At 42.6% G+C, this 14,997-nt stretch overlaps 3 protein-coding genes across 3 annotated transcripts; 2 read left to right on the top strand and 1 right to left on the bottom strand.

The window, feature by feature from the left end:
- Positions 1-364: 364 nt before the first annotated feature.
- On the top strand, positions 365-4,672 carry LOC124655102 (ER lumen protein-retaining receptor erd-2.2-like). Its single transcript, XM_047194063.1, has 6 exons — positions 365-698; positions 2,466-2,665; positions 3,313-3,453; positions 3,531-3,611; positions 4,117-4,241; positions 4,323-4,672. The coding sequence occupies exons 1-6, from the start codon at positions 476-478 to the stop codon at positions 4,369-4,371; spliced, it is 819 nt and encodes a 272-aa protein (XP_047050019.1). The 5' UTR covers positions 365-475; the 3' UTR covers positions 4,372-4,672.
- A 2,521-nt stretch (positions 4,673-7,193) lies between these two features.
- On the top strand, positions 7,194-10,395 carry LOC124654963 (transcription initiation factor IIB). The gene is made up of 7 exons (XM_047193937.1): positions 7,194-7,561; positions 8,557-8,581; positions 9,048-9,177; positions 9,275-9,405; positions 9,484-9,572; positions 9,909-9,985; positions 10,069-10,395. Exons 1-7 carry the CDS (start codon positions 7,209-7,211, stop codon positions 10,200-10,202), a joined length of 939 nt encoding a protein of 312 aa, XP_047049893.1. The 5' UTR covers positions 7,194-7,208; the 3' UTR covers positions 10,203-10,395.
- A 1,105-nt stretch (positions 10,396-11,500) lies between these two features.
- Positions 11,501-14,612, bottom strand: LOC124655086 (wall-associated receptor kinase 5-like). Its single transcript, XM_047194050.1, has 3 exons — positions 13,850-14,612; positions 13,025-13,165; positions 11,501-12,762 (listed from the first exon to the last, which is right to left on the bottom strand). Exons 1-3 carry the CDS (start codon positions 14,580-14,582, stop codon positions 11,501-11,503), a joined length of 2,136 nt encoding a protein of 711 aa, XP_047050006.1. The 5' UTR covers positions 14,583-14,612.
- Between the last annotated feature and the right edge of the window lie 385 nt (positions 14,613-14,997).

Below are 14,997 nucleotides of genomic sequence, written 5' to 3'. Positions count from 1 at the left end.
CTCCTCCTACCTCAACCTCCTCTCGATTCCACTCAGGCTCGTCCTTAGCCTCAAACCATAACCATAACCGTGGTGGTGAGAGATCTCTCGATACGCCAAAGTAGTTATATTCTCAATAAATGAAGAAATTATCAATTTAAGAAATATGACCTCCAAAAATACAATCACCGAAACAGAGAAATGTGATCTCCAAAATTCCCAATGGTCCTTTTCTTGACATGGAATTCCCAATGGTCATTAATTTTCACCTCCAAACCTCCAAACTAAAAAAACGCAAAAATTACCAACGGAGCCATAACTGCGCCAGATCTATCTATCCGTCTCCTCCCCACCTTTGCCTCCAAAAATAACTCACGGGGTACGAACGCTATCGCACCAAAGTTGGGGGAATAATAAAGAGAAAAAAAATAAACGGAAATAAATCCCGAGTTTTCCGATCGGAGGCGACGCGACCGAGGCTCCGGCGACGACGACGATGAGGGGGACGAAGCGGCCGCTCGGCGTGGTGACGGCATGGGTGCGGCGGCAGCCGCCCAAGGTGAAGGCTTTCCTCGCCGTGGTCACGGGCATGGCCGCGCTCGTCTTCATCCGCTTCATCGTCCACGACCACGACAACCTCTTCGTCGCCGCCGAGGCCGCGCACGCGCTCGGCATCGCCGTCCTCATCTACAAGCTCACCAAGGAGAAGACCTGCGCAGGTTCGTGTCTCCGCCCCCTCTACTCCGCCGCTCCTGTTCGCGTTCGGATCCGTGCGAGGCGGCCCCTCCGGACTTCGATTTTTATTGAGATTTTGCGCGATTCAACAGCGTTTTTCCGGCGCAGTATGTATGCATTTTTTACCTCGGAAAAAATTGTGGTTTGTTTGTTACGGCCAATATCTAGGACATCAGATTGGATATTATTTTCCGATCTACTCATGCTTATGGTAATTCCCAGGAGCTGATTTGTCTATGGAGTAGGCAGCCTGTTTTTGTAGTCTTTTGATATGTAAGATGAAGGTAATTATTGATCTGGTACTACTCTCTTTGAACTGCAAGGCGTACTATGTTAGAAAGTTGTGATGATAGCATCATGGTTGTGAGGATATTTGATTAGATGTATGTATGGCGCTGTGACTTGGCTTGGCTGCGCTCCAGCCTCCAGGGTTGGGGCCGAATATGCTAAAGAGGCAAGTTAGTAAAACTTGTCTCTTTCAATCCTATTGCGTGTTTTCCAGCCTTTGCTCTGTCTAGTTGTTTCCATTTAGAGGCTGTGGTATACACTGGTGGTATGTCTACACTGACATGGCTGTAGTATAATTGTTTTGGGGGGAGTTTATCTGGAGGGGTTAACTTGTCATGCTTCCAGCCTTTGATTACAACGAATTGAACAAATTCTCCGTATAGAAAGTTCATTGGGCAAGTTTTCTGCTCCCGCTAGTTAAGTTATTTGGAAATCCTTAATGTTTCCAGTTTTTTGTCTTTGAAGTTGCTTCCATACAGAGGGTTTGATATAAACTGGTGGTAATTTATTCGCTGGCCTGGTTTGAAACTGTCCCTGGGCATTATGAGCCATATAGTTTTGTTTCAGAACAAGTTTGTGTGGAGGTCGTAACTTTGTTTGCTTCCAGCCTTCCATTACTACTTGGCAGCAATTTGTCCATATAAAGGAATTTTCTTTTGGCAAGTTTTATGCTCCAGTTTGGAAGTCCTTATGCTTTGAAGTTGATTTATTTTTCATATGCAAACTGAATCAGTTTTTGGAGAAGGTATTATTAATGAACCGCTCTACAAATAATTAGCAGGCACCTATTTTCGTTTACTTGTCAATGATAGGTAATATGCTTCGTGCATTTGGGTCCATATAGGCCCAAATATGTAATATTAAGTTGTTTTGCCAGAATGGATATTCTTTTTTCTGATGGAACATACAAACTGAAATTTTATTGGCATGCAATTTGTTGACGATATTTTTTACTCGGCTAGGATATTTGTGCAAGTTTTTTATTTTTTTTGGAAAAGGGCAGTATTTTATTTTTGATGATGGTTGGTATGATTGCAATAAGTCTGTCTGGAATCATCATAACTGTAGAAGCTGCCTAGTATTACATTTATCTGTAATCTCAACTTACAAATAGTTGCTCCAGTCCAGGCATCAAAGTTGCCCTTATACCCATCACCCAAGGTTTATGTTTTGTCTGCTTTGTTTACATGGCCTGCAACCATAAATTTTGTGTCGTGAATATGGTACTCACTCCATTCCATATAACTTGTCGTAGTTTTATGTTTTGTCTGCTTTGTTTTAGTCAGAAAAGTCATTCTCGACTCTCGAGTCTTAACTAGCATGTTATTGCATGTGTGACATAAATTATAATATAACTTGCTAGCATTTTAAATCGTTTTATTGTATGACTGATGTGTATTTTGTGGGTGAATTATTGCTCATTTTTACTAAGAGCGTGAATCGTTTTCTCTTAAATCATGCAGGACTATCCCTCAAGTCTCAGGATTTAACTGCATTGTTTCTAGCTGTTAGACTGTACTGCAGCTTTGTCATGGAGTATGACATCCATACTGTGTTGGATAGTGCTACGCTTGTGGCTACACTTTTTGTGATTTACATGATTCGGTTCAAATTGAGGTCAACTTATATGGTGGACAAGGACAATTTTGCATTGTATTATGTGGTAAGAACACATGACCTCCTATCCCAACAATATATAGTTTAGTTCACAAGCATAAACTCGCTATGTCAGTGATGTTCACATTTTTGTTCAGTTCGATTACGTTGAGCCAAAACTGAGTTTACGAATGCTTAGATAATTATTTACTTTTCTGCAGATTTGTAGCTCTACTTGTTTCTTGTTTGGTTATGTTCGATTGGAAATTACTGCTTTTTTTTTATATATATTTTTTCTAGTGTCTTGCTTGCATGAAAGTTGCAGCTATTTGAGAACCTGTGTTCTAGATCACTTTATCATTTTGCTTTTCTGGATATTGGTAGGTCTCTTATTGCAACAGCTACCTTTCTTATTTGTGCTCAGCTGAGCAAAAATTGCAGTGATATATAACAATTATGAATATCAAGATGTTTAATTAAACCTCACATTGGATCACTTGTGTTGGTAAATAGTTGAAGCCTTGTTTAAGTCATTTTAGTTTCTACCGTCAGTGGGTCTAAATGCTATCAAACCATGTATCACTATCCAAAAGCGTTGAAATTAATAGGACCACTCGATTGTTTTGCTTGTGTCGTGTTGCTCACAAGCCAATTAATTAGCGTGCAATTTGTCAGACACTTATTTTATTTGCTTATTTGTTACCTTATTTTAAGGTGGTACCATGTGCTGCGCTGGCGCTACTGATTCATCCGTCAACGTCTCACAACATTGCAAACCGGTTCAGCTGGGCTTTCTGTGTTTACTTGGAAGCTGTTTCAGTGCTGCCACAACTGCGTTTGATGCAAAATACCAAGGTAAAGCTGTTTCAGTAGCAGGCAATTCCCTTACTCCAGGGTGAAGTTTTCTTACCAAAGCTTTCCATGTTGTGCAGATTGTGGAACCGTTCACAGCTCACTATGTGTTCGCTCTGGGGGTTGCGAGGTTTCTTAGCTGTGCCCACTGGGTTCTTCAGGTTCGCCCTTTGTACAAATGCTCAAGCTTATTTTTTTAAGTACAAGTCATGTCTACCTTTAGCATTTGGTGTTATTGCCCAGTAATACGAGCATTATCTTGCAAGCAAATGTTTGTTTTAGTTGAGGCATTTTTTGTTGCTGTGATGTGTTTAACTATTTATACACTGTTGTCTTTGACGAAATGATAAGTGATGGCCTGTTAGTTCCCTTGCCCCTTGGTACGTTTAGTTTAGGGTATCAATATTCAGCAATCATGTCAGGTGGTGATTCTTGTTTTACCTTGTTCTGTTCTAGCGTAGTTGGGTACAACTTGCGAAATGTCCAATTTCTAGGATTGATGACATCTTGAGAAATTCTACATACATCTTCATGTGGAAGTTGCTTGTTCATGAGTTCTTTTAAAACGAAAACCCCATGCATGTGATGTGACTGACTTGACTCTTATTTTAAACACGTGTATGGAGACACACACTGCTCACTGAATCACCAAGTTGATCTGTGCAGGTTTTGGATACTCGTGGCCGCCTGTTGACTGCTCTGGGCTATGGTTTGTGGCCATCGATGGTGCTCCTGTCAGAAATCGTGCAGACGTTCATCCTGGCAGATTTCTGCTACTACTATGTGAAGAGGTAAATCCGCTATCACTTCTACAGATATTAGAATGTGACCCTGAACATTACCTAATGGTGGCATTTGTGGTGGTTGCACAGTCTTGTCGGTGGGCAACTGGTGCTACGGCTCCCATCAGGGGTGGTGTGAGAACTGCAGCCATGTTCTAGCGCCGGATCTTCTGCGTCTCTCGCCAAGCACGAGACCGGAGCAGTCCTGTTCAGTTGATATTTTCAGTTACAACTATTAGTCAGTGAGGAAATCGCAGCAGACATAGGTTTTGTCGATGTAACTGTTAACAGCGTATGCTATGATATTCCTAACTTGAGTGTTCTAGCTTCCGTATGTTTGTCGCCGTTATTTTAGAAATGGGAAGCCATTAGTTATGATGACAGTATCTGTGCGAAAATGGATCTATGAAAGTTATGCTTGGAAGACCATCTTAGCTTGTTGCTGTCCTATTGCCTTGGTGTTGCCGAGCTGATGCGGAGGCCCGGTAAAACAATGTGCGCCAGGGCAGTTGCATCATGCTTTGTTGCTGGCTTCTCACACCGGTTCCGTGCTCTAATTCTCGGGGCGTCGGTTTACCTGTTACCCTGACGCGTGCGGTGGTGGATGTCGGCGGCATACTGGGATGACCTTATTTGGTTTGAGACGTTGGTGTCTGACTGATGGAAATGTTTGATCGTAACGAGTCTATAGGAATAGCAGTCATCCGGTTCACTTTACCTGGAAAGTTTGCCATCTTTGCATCGACAGCAATGCCCTGTTCCGGTGCTGCACCTGACAGCAATGCCCTTTTCCGGTGCTGCACCTGTTGCAGGAAGCTGGACACGGACGGCTAAAGGAAAGATCACCACTTGCAAAAAAGAAATGCTCATCGGAACAAGACCCTGCTCGCGTGTCTATCAGTTTCTACCTGTATTTTGTGGACAGGGGGTGTAGATTTACCTTTTTTAAAATCCAAAAATTGCTATTTCAAGGGTTCAGAAAAAATAAAATTATTTATGCATATTACCATGATAGTTACCTTGATACTTACTCATGCAAATTTTCAAGACAAAAAGGACCGTATGTATGTGGCTTACAAAAAAATTGCATTTATGTGTATAGTAGAAACCCGTCATTATAGATAGTGTTACTTGAATAATTTTTCATTTACTTGTAGGCCAGATACAATCGTAATTTGTTTTTTTGAAAAATTGCAGGAGTAGTAAGTAGATCAATTAATATTACATGCAAAAAATATTTTATCTTTTTAAAACTTTTGAAGCATCACTTTAGAAAAGGGGGTCTACCTAGATCTAGGTTCCACTAGCTATTTTTGGTTTCAGAAAGCAGTAATTAATACCCTTAGTGTTGAGCCCACGACACCTAGGGACGGATCCAGAAATTTAAAAACTTTGGGTGTTCAAAATTCAACCATAAAAAACATAAAGGTGAATAACTGAAAATGGTTCATCCTTTCGGCCCATTAAAAATACAAATGAGCAATAGCAAGAGTATCTCAAAAGATTGAAAAACATGCAAACAAAAGTAATAAAAATTATGAATTTGTTTTCTCATAGCTTGGAAGCCGGTCCGTCTTCCCTACCCATCCTATAGCTATCGGTGCATCGACTTTCTTCTTCCTTCTATCCTCTGCTTCGGGCGCCACCTAGCGCTGGGTTTCTACTCTATTTGGGGATGTTGGTCACATGTACCTACTATTTTATTTTTTTTATGCATAGGCTGGTCGCTGCTTTGCCGTTGCTTCTACAAACGAGTGTACTTCTAGCTTTGGTCATAAGTCAAACTTTTAAAATTTTGACTAACTTTATAGAAAAGAGTAGCAACATGTGACAACGAACCGGTATATTATGAAACTACATTTTAAAAAGAATCTCACTACACTAATCTAGTGTCATAAATGATATTATGTTTTCCATAAAGTTTGACAAAGAATCGACTTAGGACAAAAGTCAGAAGTACACTTATTTGTAGACAGGTGAGTATCTGCAAATTCAAGATTTGGTGTCAATTTAGAAAAGGAAGTATAAACTAGACGTGGTAAAATAATATCAGAAGTGATACATGAACGATACTCATATGTACATGCAATCTTTTTTGAGAAATTTTTTGGTGTTCATCTGCACGCCCATGATCCATGATGGATCCGTCCACGGTGACACCACAGAGTACCTCAATGACACATGGGGTCTCGGTCCACAATTTTCTAGATTGTGGACCCGTATGACACAAGGAAGTTGCAAATATTGCAAAACACCACATAATTCGTGGTCGACGAGTGGGGCTAACTTCAAAGTTTTGTAAGATGGTAAATTTTATTTATTTATTTTATGTTTAGATGAGATGATGACGACTTTATTGTGGCGTGGTTCCAAAGAACGCCATGCAGCAAATGACATGTGGGACCATATTTTTTTCTAAAATGAGTCTATATACAAATGTACTGTTCGAAAGTTGAATCACCTATTAGTTACTATGTATTATTATCTTACGCTGGTTAAGTCGATGATCTAGAGATAGGCGCGCGCAGGAGCGCGAGCGCATAATATCTGGCCGACAGGTGGGGTCTCGGTGCAAAGTTTTCCAAGATGGCAACTTCAATTATCTTTGATGAGATGAGGTGACAACTTTACGGTGACGTGGCACCGATATTTCTTCCCCTCTGCTACAAAATCCAAAGAGCAGAGGAGAAAATCCAGGCGTCCAACCCAAGCCGGACAGAAACGGGAGTGGGTCGAGCCTCGAGCGAGCAAGATCCATTCCCACGGCACCGCATCGCATCCCGGCCCAATAAGAACCCGCTTGCCGACCCGACAACACAGCACAACACCGATCGAACCCGGCTCCCATTCCATTCCCCTTCACCTCCCCCGTGCTCCCCCCAAATCGCCTCCGCACTCCACCACCACCGCCACCGGCGTCGAGGGCCGCCGGACTCAGACACCACCGGACCCGGCGTCTGACGCGCGTCGGGCGCGATGAGCGACATCTTCTGCCCGGACTGCAAGAAGCACACGGAGGTGGCGTTCGACCACTCGGCGGGGGACACGGTGTGCACGGAGTGCGGCCTCGTCCTCGAGGCGCACTCCGTCGACGAGACCTCCGAGTGGCGCACCTTCGCCAACGAGTCCAACGACAACGACCCCGTCCGCGTCGGCGGGCCCTCCAACCCGCTGCTCACCGACGGGGGGCTCTCCACCGTCATCGCCAAGCCCAACGGCGCCCACGGCGACTTCCTCTCCTCCTCCCTCGGCCGCTGGCAGAACAGGGGGTCCAACCCCGACCGCTCCCTCATCCTCGCCTTCCGCACCATCGCCAACATGGCAGACAGGTCCCCGTCCCCCCGTTTCCCTCCCCATTTCCGCCCGCGTGCTATTTCTCGATCCGATCCATCCAAAATAATTATCATGCCTCGATTTGTTATTTCTGAGATTTAGTTGTACTGTAGCGGGATCAATCGCTTCGCCTCCGCACCCGGCCGCCACCCGCCGCCGGTGCCCTGATTTAAGGTCTGATCAAATATGGCGGATTTAGGAACCGAGTCTAGGAATTGTCATGGGATAGATTTGCTCTATCTACCATGCCTGGTGGCCTTACTAGTCGGTTCTGTGGATTTGGAATGCGTGACCCCTACTCCCTCCCTGCAAGGGGTTAGGGCTCCTGCTTTATCCTAGTATAGTACATGGGTAGGGATCGTATGGGTGGTTAGGTGCTGCGTGCTTTCCACATGGATCTGCTGTCTGCGGGGGAAGGGTTCCATTTAAGAGTACCTGTCTATCTACAATCTTGGTTGATACAGTGGATCCCATGAGGTACTATAAAATCCTACTAGTACGCCTAGTAGATTTTTCGTTGCATATGTCCATGGGTTTGGTACAAATGATATTATTTATAGGCTTGCCGCACTTCCGGATGATTGCGTTATGCACTTATGTACTAGCAACGGTGAACTACTGTTAGTCATACCATTTAATGTCTAGTTTCTTCGAGCGTGGTAGGCAATTTGGTGCCTAGCAATAGCAGGCTGGTCGTTTTAAAATACAACCGCATCAAAGCTTTTTTCCCCCAAGCTGGTGGTTTTAAAATGGTGGAATTTGATAATTTCTGTTATACGGTGAGTGCAATTGTGAACCTCCTCTTGTAGTAGGATTTTTTTTTTCACTACATAAACAGTCCTTAGATATTTGGCTGAACCGAGTAGAATCACAGATGTGCAACACTGAAAGATTCTTTGATGAGTGTGCTGATTTACTTCTGCAGTAGTTTTGGCCCTTTTTTTTTTTGTAACATTTGGATTTTGACGATACATTGACATCTCTTCTGCAGGTTGGGTCTTGTGGCTACTATTAAGGTAAGAGATTTGATTGTTATTCATTTTCAGCTCACGTCCAAAATATCTAGTACACTCATACTCCCTCCATGCGACTACTAGCAGTCGAGCCATGTTAAGATTGCACATATCAATCAATTATTATGTGCATGTAGTTTCGCGTCTGGTCAGATCACTCAGGGTTGTTCATATAATCTCAGCTATGTATGTTCACTTTCAATGATGTTTAAAATCCACCAGGCTGTTGATAGGGCGCTGTACAAATTTCTGTCCTAGCTTATGTGCTAAAAGAGCAGGGATCCATGTTATGTAGTGTATGTGTCCATTTTATTTTGCGAAAAATTATCGCAAATCATTATGTTGAATACCTGGCGTGTTACAGTTGCTGCTTCCCTAGAGTTATTTCAAGAGTTCCCATACAGTAGTATGCCACTGGTTTGTAGCAACTGTACACTTACCGTATTATTTTGGTGCAACTTTTCTGAAGGACCGAGCCAACGAAATCTATAAGAAGGTGGAAGATCTCAAGTCTATCAGGGGAAGAAATCAAGATGCCATATTAGCTGCTTGTCTTTATATTGCTTGCAGACAAGAAGATCGTCCTAGGACTGTAAAAGGTAATTGATCTTGTAACAAATTTCTGATTCTGTGGACATTAGACATCAGCAGCATACATCGTCTGATGTCATTCTTTGACTTGTTGATTTTTTGCAGAAATATGTTCCGTTGCCAATGGAGCTACAAAGAAAGAGATTGGCCGAGCAAAAGAATTCATTGTAAAGCAACTGGAAGTTGAGATGGGCCAATCTATGGAGATGGGAACCATCCATGCTGGAGATTTCCTGGTTTGTTGCTACTTAGCAGTTAGCATATAAACTTATGAAGTCAGAAGTCGATAACTTATAAGCTTGCAAAATCTGCAGAGGCGTTTCTGTTCAACTCTTGGGATGAACAACACTGCTGTGAAAGCAGCTCAGGAGGCAGTTCAGCGCTCAGAGGAGCTTGATATCAGGTTAGGCCTTTTTCTACTTTCTACACACATGAAAGTTTGTCCAATTAGTCTCAACATTTCTTCTGTCTACTTTAGGCCTCTGTAAGTCTCAGTCACTAGCTTCATGCATAGGCTTGTGGTCTTGAATTAATTGCAAATGCAGCTAAGTTCTACCCTATGTGCCACAAGTAACCGATTTGGCAGAGGCAACTTACACAACTTTCAGTTTAATATGGAGATACCGAAGTGCTAGTATTTAACTCTTTAGATATGGACCTGCTTTACTTGTCAATTTTCTAATGTACATTCTTTGACCTAGAAAGATTTGTTCACACTTCATTCCAATCTGCCGTGCAGGAGGAGTCCTATTTCAATTGCGGCTGCTGTCATTTATATGATAACCCAGCTCTCAGAGGACAAGAAGCCACTTAAAGGTTTGAAACGCTGACCCATTCTGTCCTTTTCTCCTACACTTTTGGCGAAATAATATGAACGCTGGGATCCACGCACTTTGCAGATATCTCCCTGGCTACTGGTGTGGCAGAAGGCACCATCAGGAATTCATACAAGGACCTGTATCCATACGCTGCGAGGCTCATCCCGAACTCCTACGCCAAGGAGGAAGACCTAAAGAACCTCTGCACACCGTAGGAATCGATTTGCCATTTCTTTCTCTCTACCCATCTTACTTTTTTTTTTCTCACATAACTTTGAATTAGATTTGTCGGAGAGGAGTTATGTTGTTGTGAGCATTTCACCGGCCATGTATATTTCCCTGCCAATTTTATGTGCATGGACCCGTCGGATCATAACAAAGCTGTCTGGGGGCTAAGTTACTGTATTAGATCTGTTTTCCTTCCTGCTAAGCTGATACACAGATCGATTTCTAGCTGTACTGCACATGAGCAGAGAAATCATCTCCTATATCGTTCCAGGACTCCCAAAACTGTCCATAGCAGCTATAGAGCTCTTTAGACATGTATCATCCCCTTTGACATGAGCACTGGCTGATAGCAAACAAGTACCTGACAAGAAAGTTTAAACTGAAAACAACGCGAGACCCAATTTGACAACACGATTAGCCACCAAGTCTGAAATTCTCTAGTTGGAAGCATTTGGGCTGGAATCAAAGAACAAAGTGAATCGTCTCCTCTTGTCGATCAGATCATCATCTTCACAAGACATTCCACCCATGATCCATCTCCGTCAAAACTGCTGAGTTCAGCTATCTCAACCTTGTGGGTCACCAACTCACCATGGTGTGTCTCCAGTCGATGGGTGCTTGGGCTGCATTGATCCGAACAATTTCTTCATGGTTTGCATGTAGACGTATCATCATATCCTTGGACAGGAAGCACAGAACATCTATCATGAGCTGATGCAGACGGCCCATAGAGGACAACGGTTCTTGGAGGCCACTGAGCCTATTGTCTGGATCGCCTTTCTGCAAGTTGTAGATCGTCCGAGCTAGGCACAGAAGAGACCGAGACCGTAGCTGCCGAGGGATTTTCACTTTCGGTTTCATAAATATCTTGGTATCACTGGATTTCACTGAAAACAGTTGTTTCAGTTTTCATTTCGGCCAAAGGACCGATACATCCCTAGTAGTGGAATTTTGACAAACAAGTTGAATATGTGTGTACCACTTCAAAATCTAAAATATGTTGATCACAGGGGCAATACTTACGGTACCTACCAAAATGGCTGAAATTTATGGAATTTCAACAAAATATAATTGAAAGTGAGAACCACGATACCGGAGAAGTTTCCTGAGTATCCGTGAGTGGCGAGCACTTGGAAAAATATATAATTTCTTATTTTATATTTCTCCTGGCTCGGGCAAATAAATATACTAAGACAATGCGTGTTAGAGAAAAGATCAATGTATTTTGGCTCATAGAACAATGCAGAAGTTCAATATTGCTACTATGACAACAAAGATACACAATTTAGCGAGGTAGGTCGGTCCAAGAAACAAGCTCTTGCTCCATGGTGTAGCTGCGGGTGACACCCTGAGTTGAAGAAGTAGCAGCCGAGAGTTTATCGCACTGTGTACCGGGGCTAGTGCGGAGATAATTGGGATAGTTTGAACATAACAATGGCATGGCTTCATTGTCCCCCTCTAACTCGTGGTTCTTCTTCAGTTCCATCTTGCCTCTGAGGAGCTGCAGCCTTACCTCCACTTCTTTCATGGTAGGCCTGTCTTCTCCTCTGAGCCTCAAACATGCACTTGCAAGGGAAGCTATCTCCATGATCTGTCTCTCGTTACCTTCCTCCAGAACCTGAACATCGACAATCTCCATTGTAGTGTTATCTTGTAGGCTCTGAAGGAAGCAGCCGCATGTGTTTTTCTTCTCATCCCGGGAGTTTAGAAAGATTGGCTTCTTCCTTGTTAGGAGCTCGACTATGATCACACCAAAACTGTAAACATCACTCTTCTCAGTTAGCTGCCCTGTGTGGTAATACTCAGGATCCAGGTATCCAAGAGTGCCTTGCACTGTCGTGACCACTCGAGTTTCGTCGATGGAGATGGATCTCGAAGCACCAAAGTCTGCAACCTTTGCAGTGAAGTTATCTGTCAAGAGTATATTGGCACTTTTCACATCTCTATGGAAGACTGGTATTGAAGCAGCAGAATGAAGATAAGCAAGAGCACTTGCAGCCTCACTAGCAATTCGGATACGATCTTCCCAGGATAACAAGCATCTACCACTCACATGGTCACCATGAAGATGTTCAGACAGCGTGCCATTCGAGATGAACTCATATACAAGCAAAGGAACCTCCGACTCAAGGCAACATCCAAAAAGTTTTACCACATTTCGATGATTGATGTGTGACAAGATTGCAAGTTCGTTGACAAATTGATCAATCTCTCTTTGATCAGTCATTTTGGACTTCTTTATGGCCACCACGCGCTGATCTGATAAAATCCCCTTGTAAACGGTACCATGCCCTCCAAGGCCTAGAATGCGAGTGGAGTCAAAATTGTCTGTAGCCTTCTCTAACTCTTTCAAAGAAAATATTTTAGTGCTATGTGTGGCACTTTCATCGGATGAGATTAATTGTTCTAAGACAAGGCCTTTGTTTCTCCGGAAGTTCGCTTTTTGAACTCTATTCTTAATGCCTATCTTCCACCTCTGAACCAACAAAGTTGAAATTGACACAATAAATAGAACTCCGATACCACAGCTTAGTCCAACAATGACTCCTGCAAAAGTTTGCATGTAGAATATTTAGACACATATTGGTTATTCCTTCTTTATGTAGCCTTTTGTTCCCTTGTTTGTGTGGTGCCGAAATAATCTAGTTTAGGTTAAAGGAAAAAAATCGATGTTCAACTCTGCTGCCCTCTCCACAACACAAAATATTGACCAGATTACACAGGAAATATAATTGTTCATAACCTGAAGTGGTTCAATTGGATCACTAATTGCAAGATAAAAGCAAGGTGCCAACTTCTGGTGGTTTACCTTTAAACTGGTTGGTGCAAGAGTTTGTTTCCTTTGCAAACTTGCTGCCAAAAGGGCATGAACACTGGTACTCTCCTATTCTGTTTTGGCAAGTTGCAGACTCAGGGCATGGACTTGGACTGTGGTCACATTCATTGACATCTGCAGTGAAAACCGAACAAAATGCCTGATCGTAAATGAGTCTTTCATAGGTAATATAATAAGCAGATACAGAGATTAGAGTATTTGATTCTGGAGCTGAATTTCTTCTTTTTCTAAGAACTGAACTGCAATTCTACTGGACTGGTTGAGTTAAAATGGGAAAGTTAGGCATACAGGTATTAGCTACGTCAATTTTTATAAATGATGCTAGAGAAATGACATTCAAGGTCCAAAACAAGTCTAATGTAATAATTTGATCAACATGAGGTGACAAAAAGAGTGCAACAAAATGTTAGTATAGTTGTTTAGTTGTCCTATTCCCATTCACATATTCATCTACTATTTAAAAATTATTTAGACCTCCATTACTGAAGACACAAATCTAGAGTCTACCCCCAATTTTCCTTCTCTACTTGTATTTTGTGCATGTTGAGATGAGACAAATACTATTATACACATTTGTCCATTGCAGAAATCCTCCTTTTAGATTATTGTACAAAAATTGCTAAAGATGTATGCAGTGCAAGGGAAGGAACTTGCCTGTGCATCCTCCATAGATGTAAGGATTCCCTTGGTATCCGCTGGAGCAGTTGCACAAATACCCTGGGCCGTTGGATGAGTCTACACACATGGTGTTTTCACTCACACACGCATAGGAAGACATGTTTCTGTATGCTTCCTCACACGTGACATTCCCAATCACCCAGTCAAGCACCAAAGGCTGCCGCCCCTTGTAGGTATCGTTGAAACTCGTAGATGTTACATAATCGGAGCTGAAGAGAAACGACTCTGTTTCCACCAAGCCGGCGTAGCTGCATTTGTTAAAGGGCCAAGTATTTGAAACACTGACATAATCTACATTATAGAAATAGACGAAGTAGCGTGTTAAGCCCTTGGGAACGGCACTTCGGCAGCAGCCTACACCAAGGCACGAGCCATTTGTCAGGTCTTCTGGGCTTGCACACACGGATGGACACCCTGTCACATCCCTTGACCTGCCGTTGGTGTTGTAAATGTATGCAAGTGTGTTGCAACCAATGCTTGTGAACTTGTTGTCCACATCCGAAAACCGGTACGGCCAAACTGAGTTAAATTCCCATATGTATGAATCCATTTGTCTTGTGCTAGAATTGTAGCAATATGATGGAAAGTGCATTAAAGCTCGGGACTGGCCACGGGATACCCAGATATTCATAACCTCCTGTTCACCGATGAATGGCCTCTCGAGTCCATCGGCTGTCCTGCTGCAACTGATCTCGAATCCTTGTTCCCTAGCACAACCGACACCAATGCCAAATGGGTAGGGGATCTCGATTTTACCACAATGTGTTCTGCATCCGGGGTGAGGCTGCGCTGATGATATTGATGCTAGGTGCATCATGACTGCAATGACACCGAGCAGTAGCACTGCTGCCATACTAATTCACTGAAACTGATGTCGTCAAAGTAAGTGTCTTCTGTGCTAAAGAGAAAGAGAAAACATATACTGTAAGAACAGAGAAAACACATAGAACAAACATTTTACAACTCTCTTTACAACTTGTTAACTGCCTACAAGTTGTATAAGTAAGAATCCTGTGTGTTTTTCGTTTATATGTAATACCAGAAGTTCTGAAAATCATCTTAAAAACAGAAGTTCTGAAAATGACGAACAAAGGTGAAGGGTTTTGAACGATGAAATGCTATCTAAAACTCTGGCCACTCTAATTACACATTAGAATTGTTCAAGAATAACTTCCATTTATTGGATCGATGTATGTCCATTTCATGCAAAGATTTGAGGCCCCGCACATGGGCCGCATTTGCTGAAACAAAAGAAATTATAGATTACA

The sequence above is a fragment of the Lolium rigidum genome, chromosome 5 (assembly GCF_022539505.1).
Source record: "Lolium rigidum isolate FL_2022 chromosome 5, APGP_CSIRO_Lrig_0.1, whole genome shotgun sequence".
NCBI classification, from domain to species: domain Eukaryota; kingdom Viridiplantae; phylum Streptophyta; class Magnoliopsida; order Poales; family Poaceae; genus Lolium; species Lolium rigidum.
This window is presented reverse-complemented; position numbering and strand designations above follow the sequence as displayed.

Coding starts and splice junctions, on each gene's coding strand:
- LOC124655102 (XM_047194063.1), top strand. CDS start 476: ATGAGGGGGACGAAGCGGCCGCTCGGCGTGGTGACGGCATGGGTGCGG. Junction 2,666..3,312: donor ATTTTGCATTGTATTATGTG/GTAAGAACACAT, acceptor CCTTATTTTAAG/GTGGTACCATGTGCTGCGCT. Junction 3,612..4,116: donor GTGCCCACTGGGTTCTTCAG/GTTCGCCCTTTG, acceptor TGATCTGTGCAG/GTTTTGGATACTCGTGGCCG.
- LOC124655086 (XM_047194050.1), bottom strand. CDS start 14,582: ATGGCAGCAGTGCTACTGCTCGGTGTCATTGCAGTCATGATGCACCTA. Junction 13,166..13,849: donor GGTGATTGGGAATGTCACGT/GTGAGGAAGCAT, acceptor TTTTCACTGCAG/ATGTCAATGAATGTGACCAC. Junction 12,763..13,024: donor TTGCACCAACCAGTTTAAAG/GTAAACCACCAG, acceptor AAACTTTTGCAG/GAGTCATTGTTGGACTAAGC.
- LOC124654963 (XM_047193937.1), top strand. CDS start 7,209: ATGAGCGACATCTTCTGCCCGGACTGCAAGAAGCACACGGAGGTGGCG. Junction 9,178..9,274: donor TCGTCCTAGGACTGTAAAAG/GTAATTGATCTT, acceptor GATTTTTTGCAG/AAATATGTTCCGTTGCCAAT. Junction 9,406..9,483: donor TCCATGCTGGAGATTTCCTG/GTTTGTTGCTAC, acceptor CAAAATCTGCAG/AGGCGTTTCTGTTCAACTCT.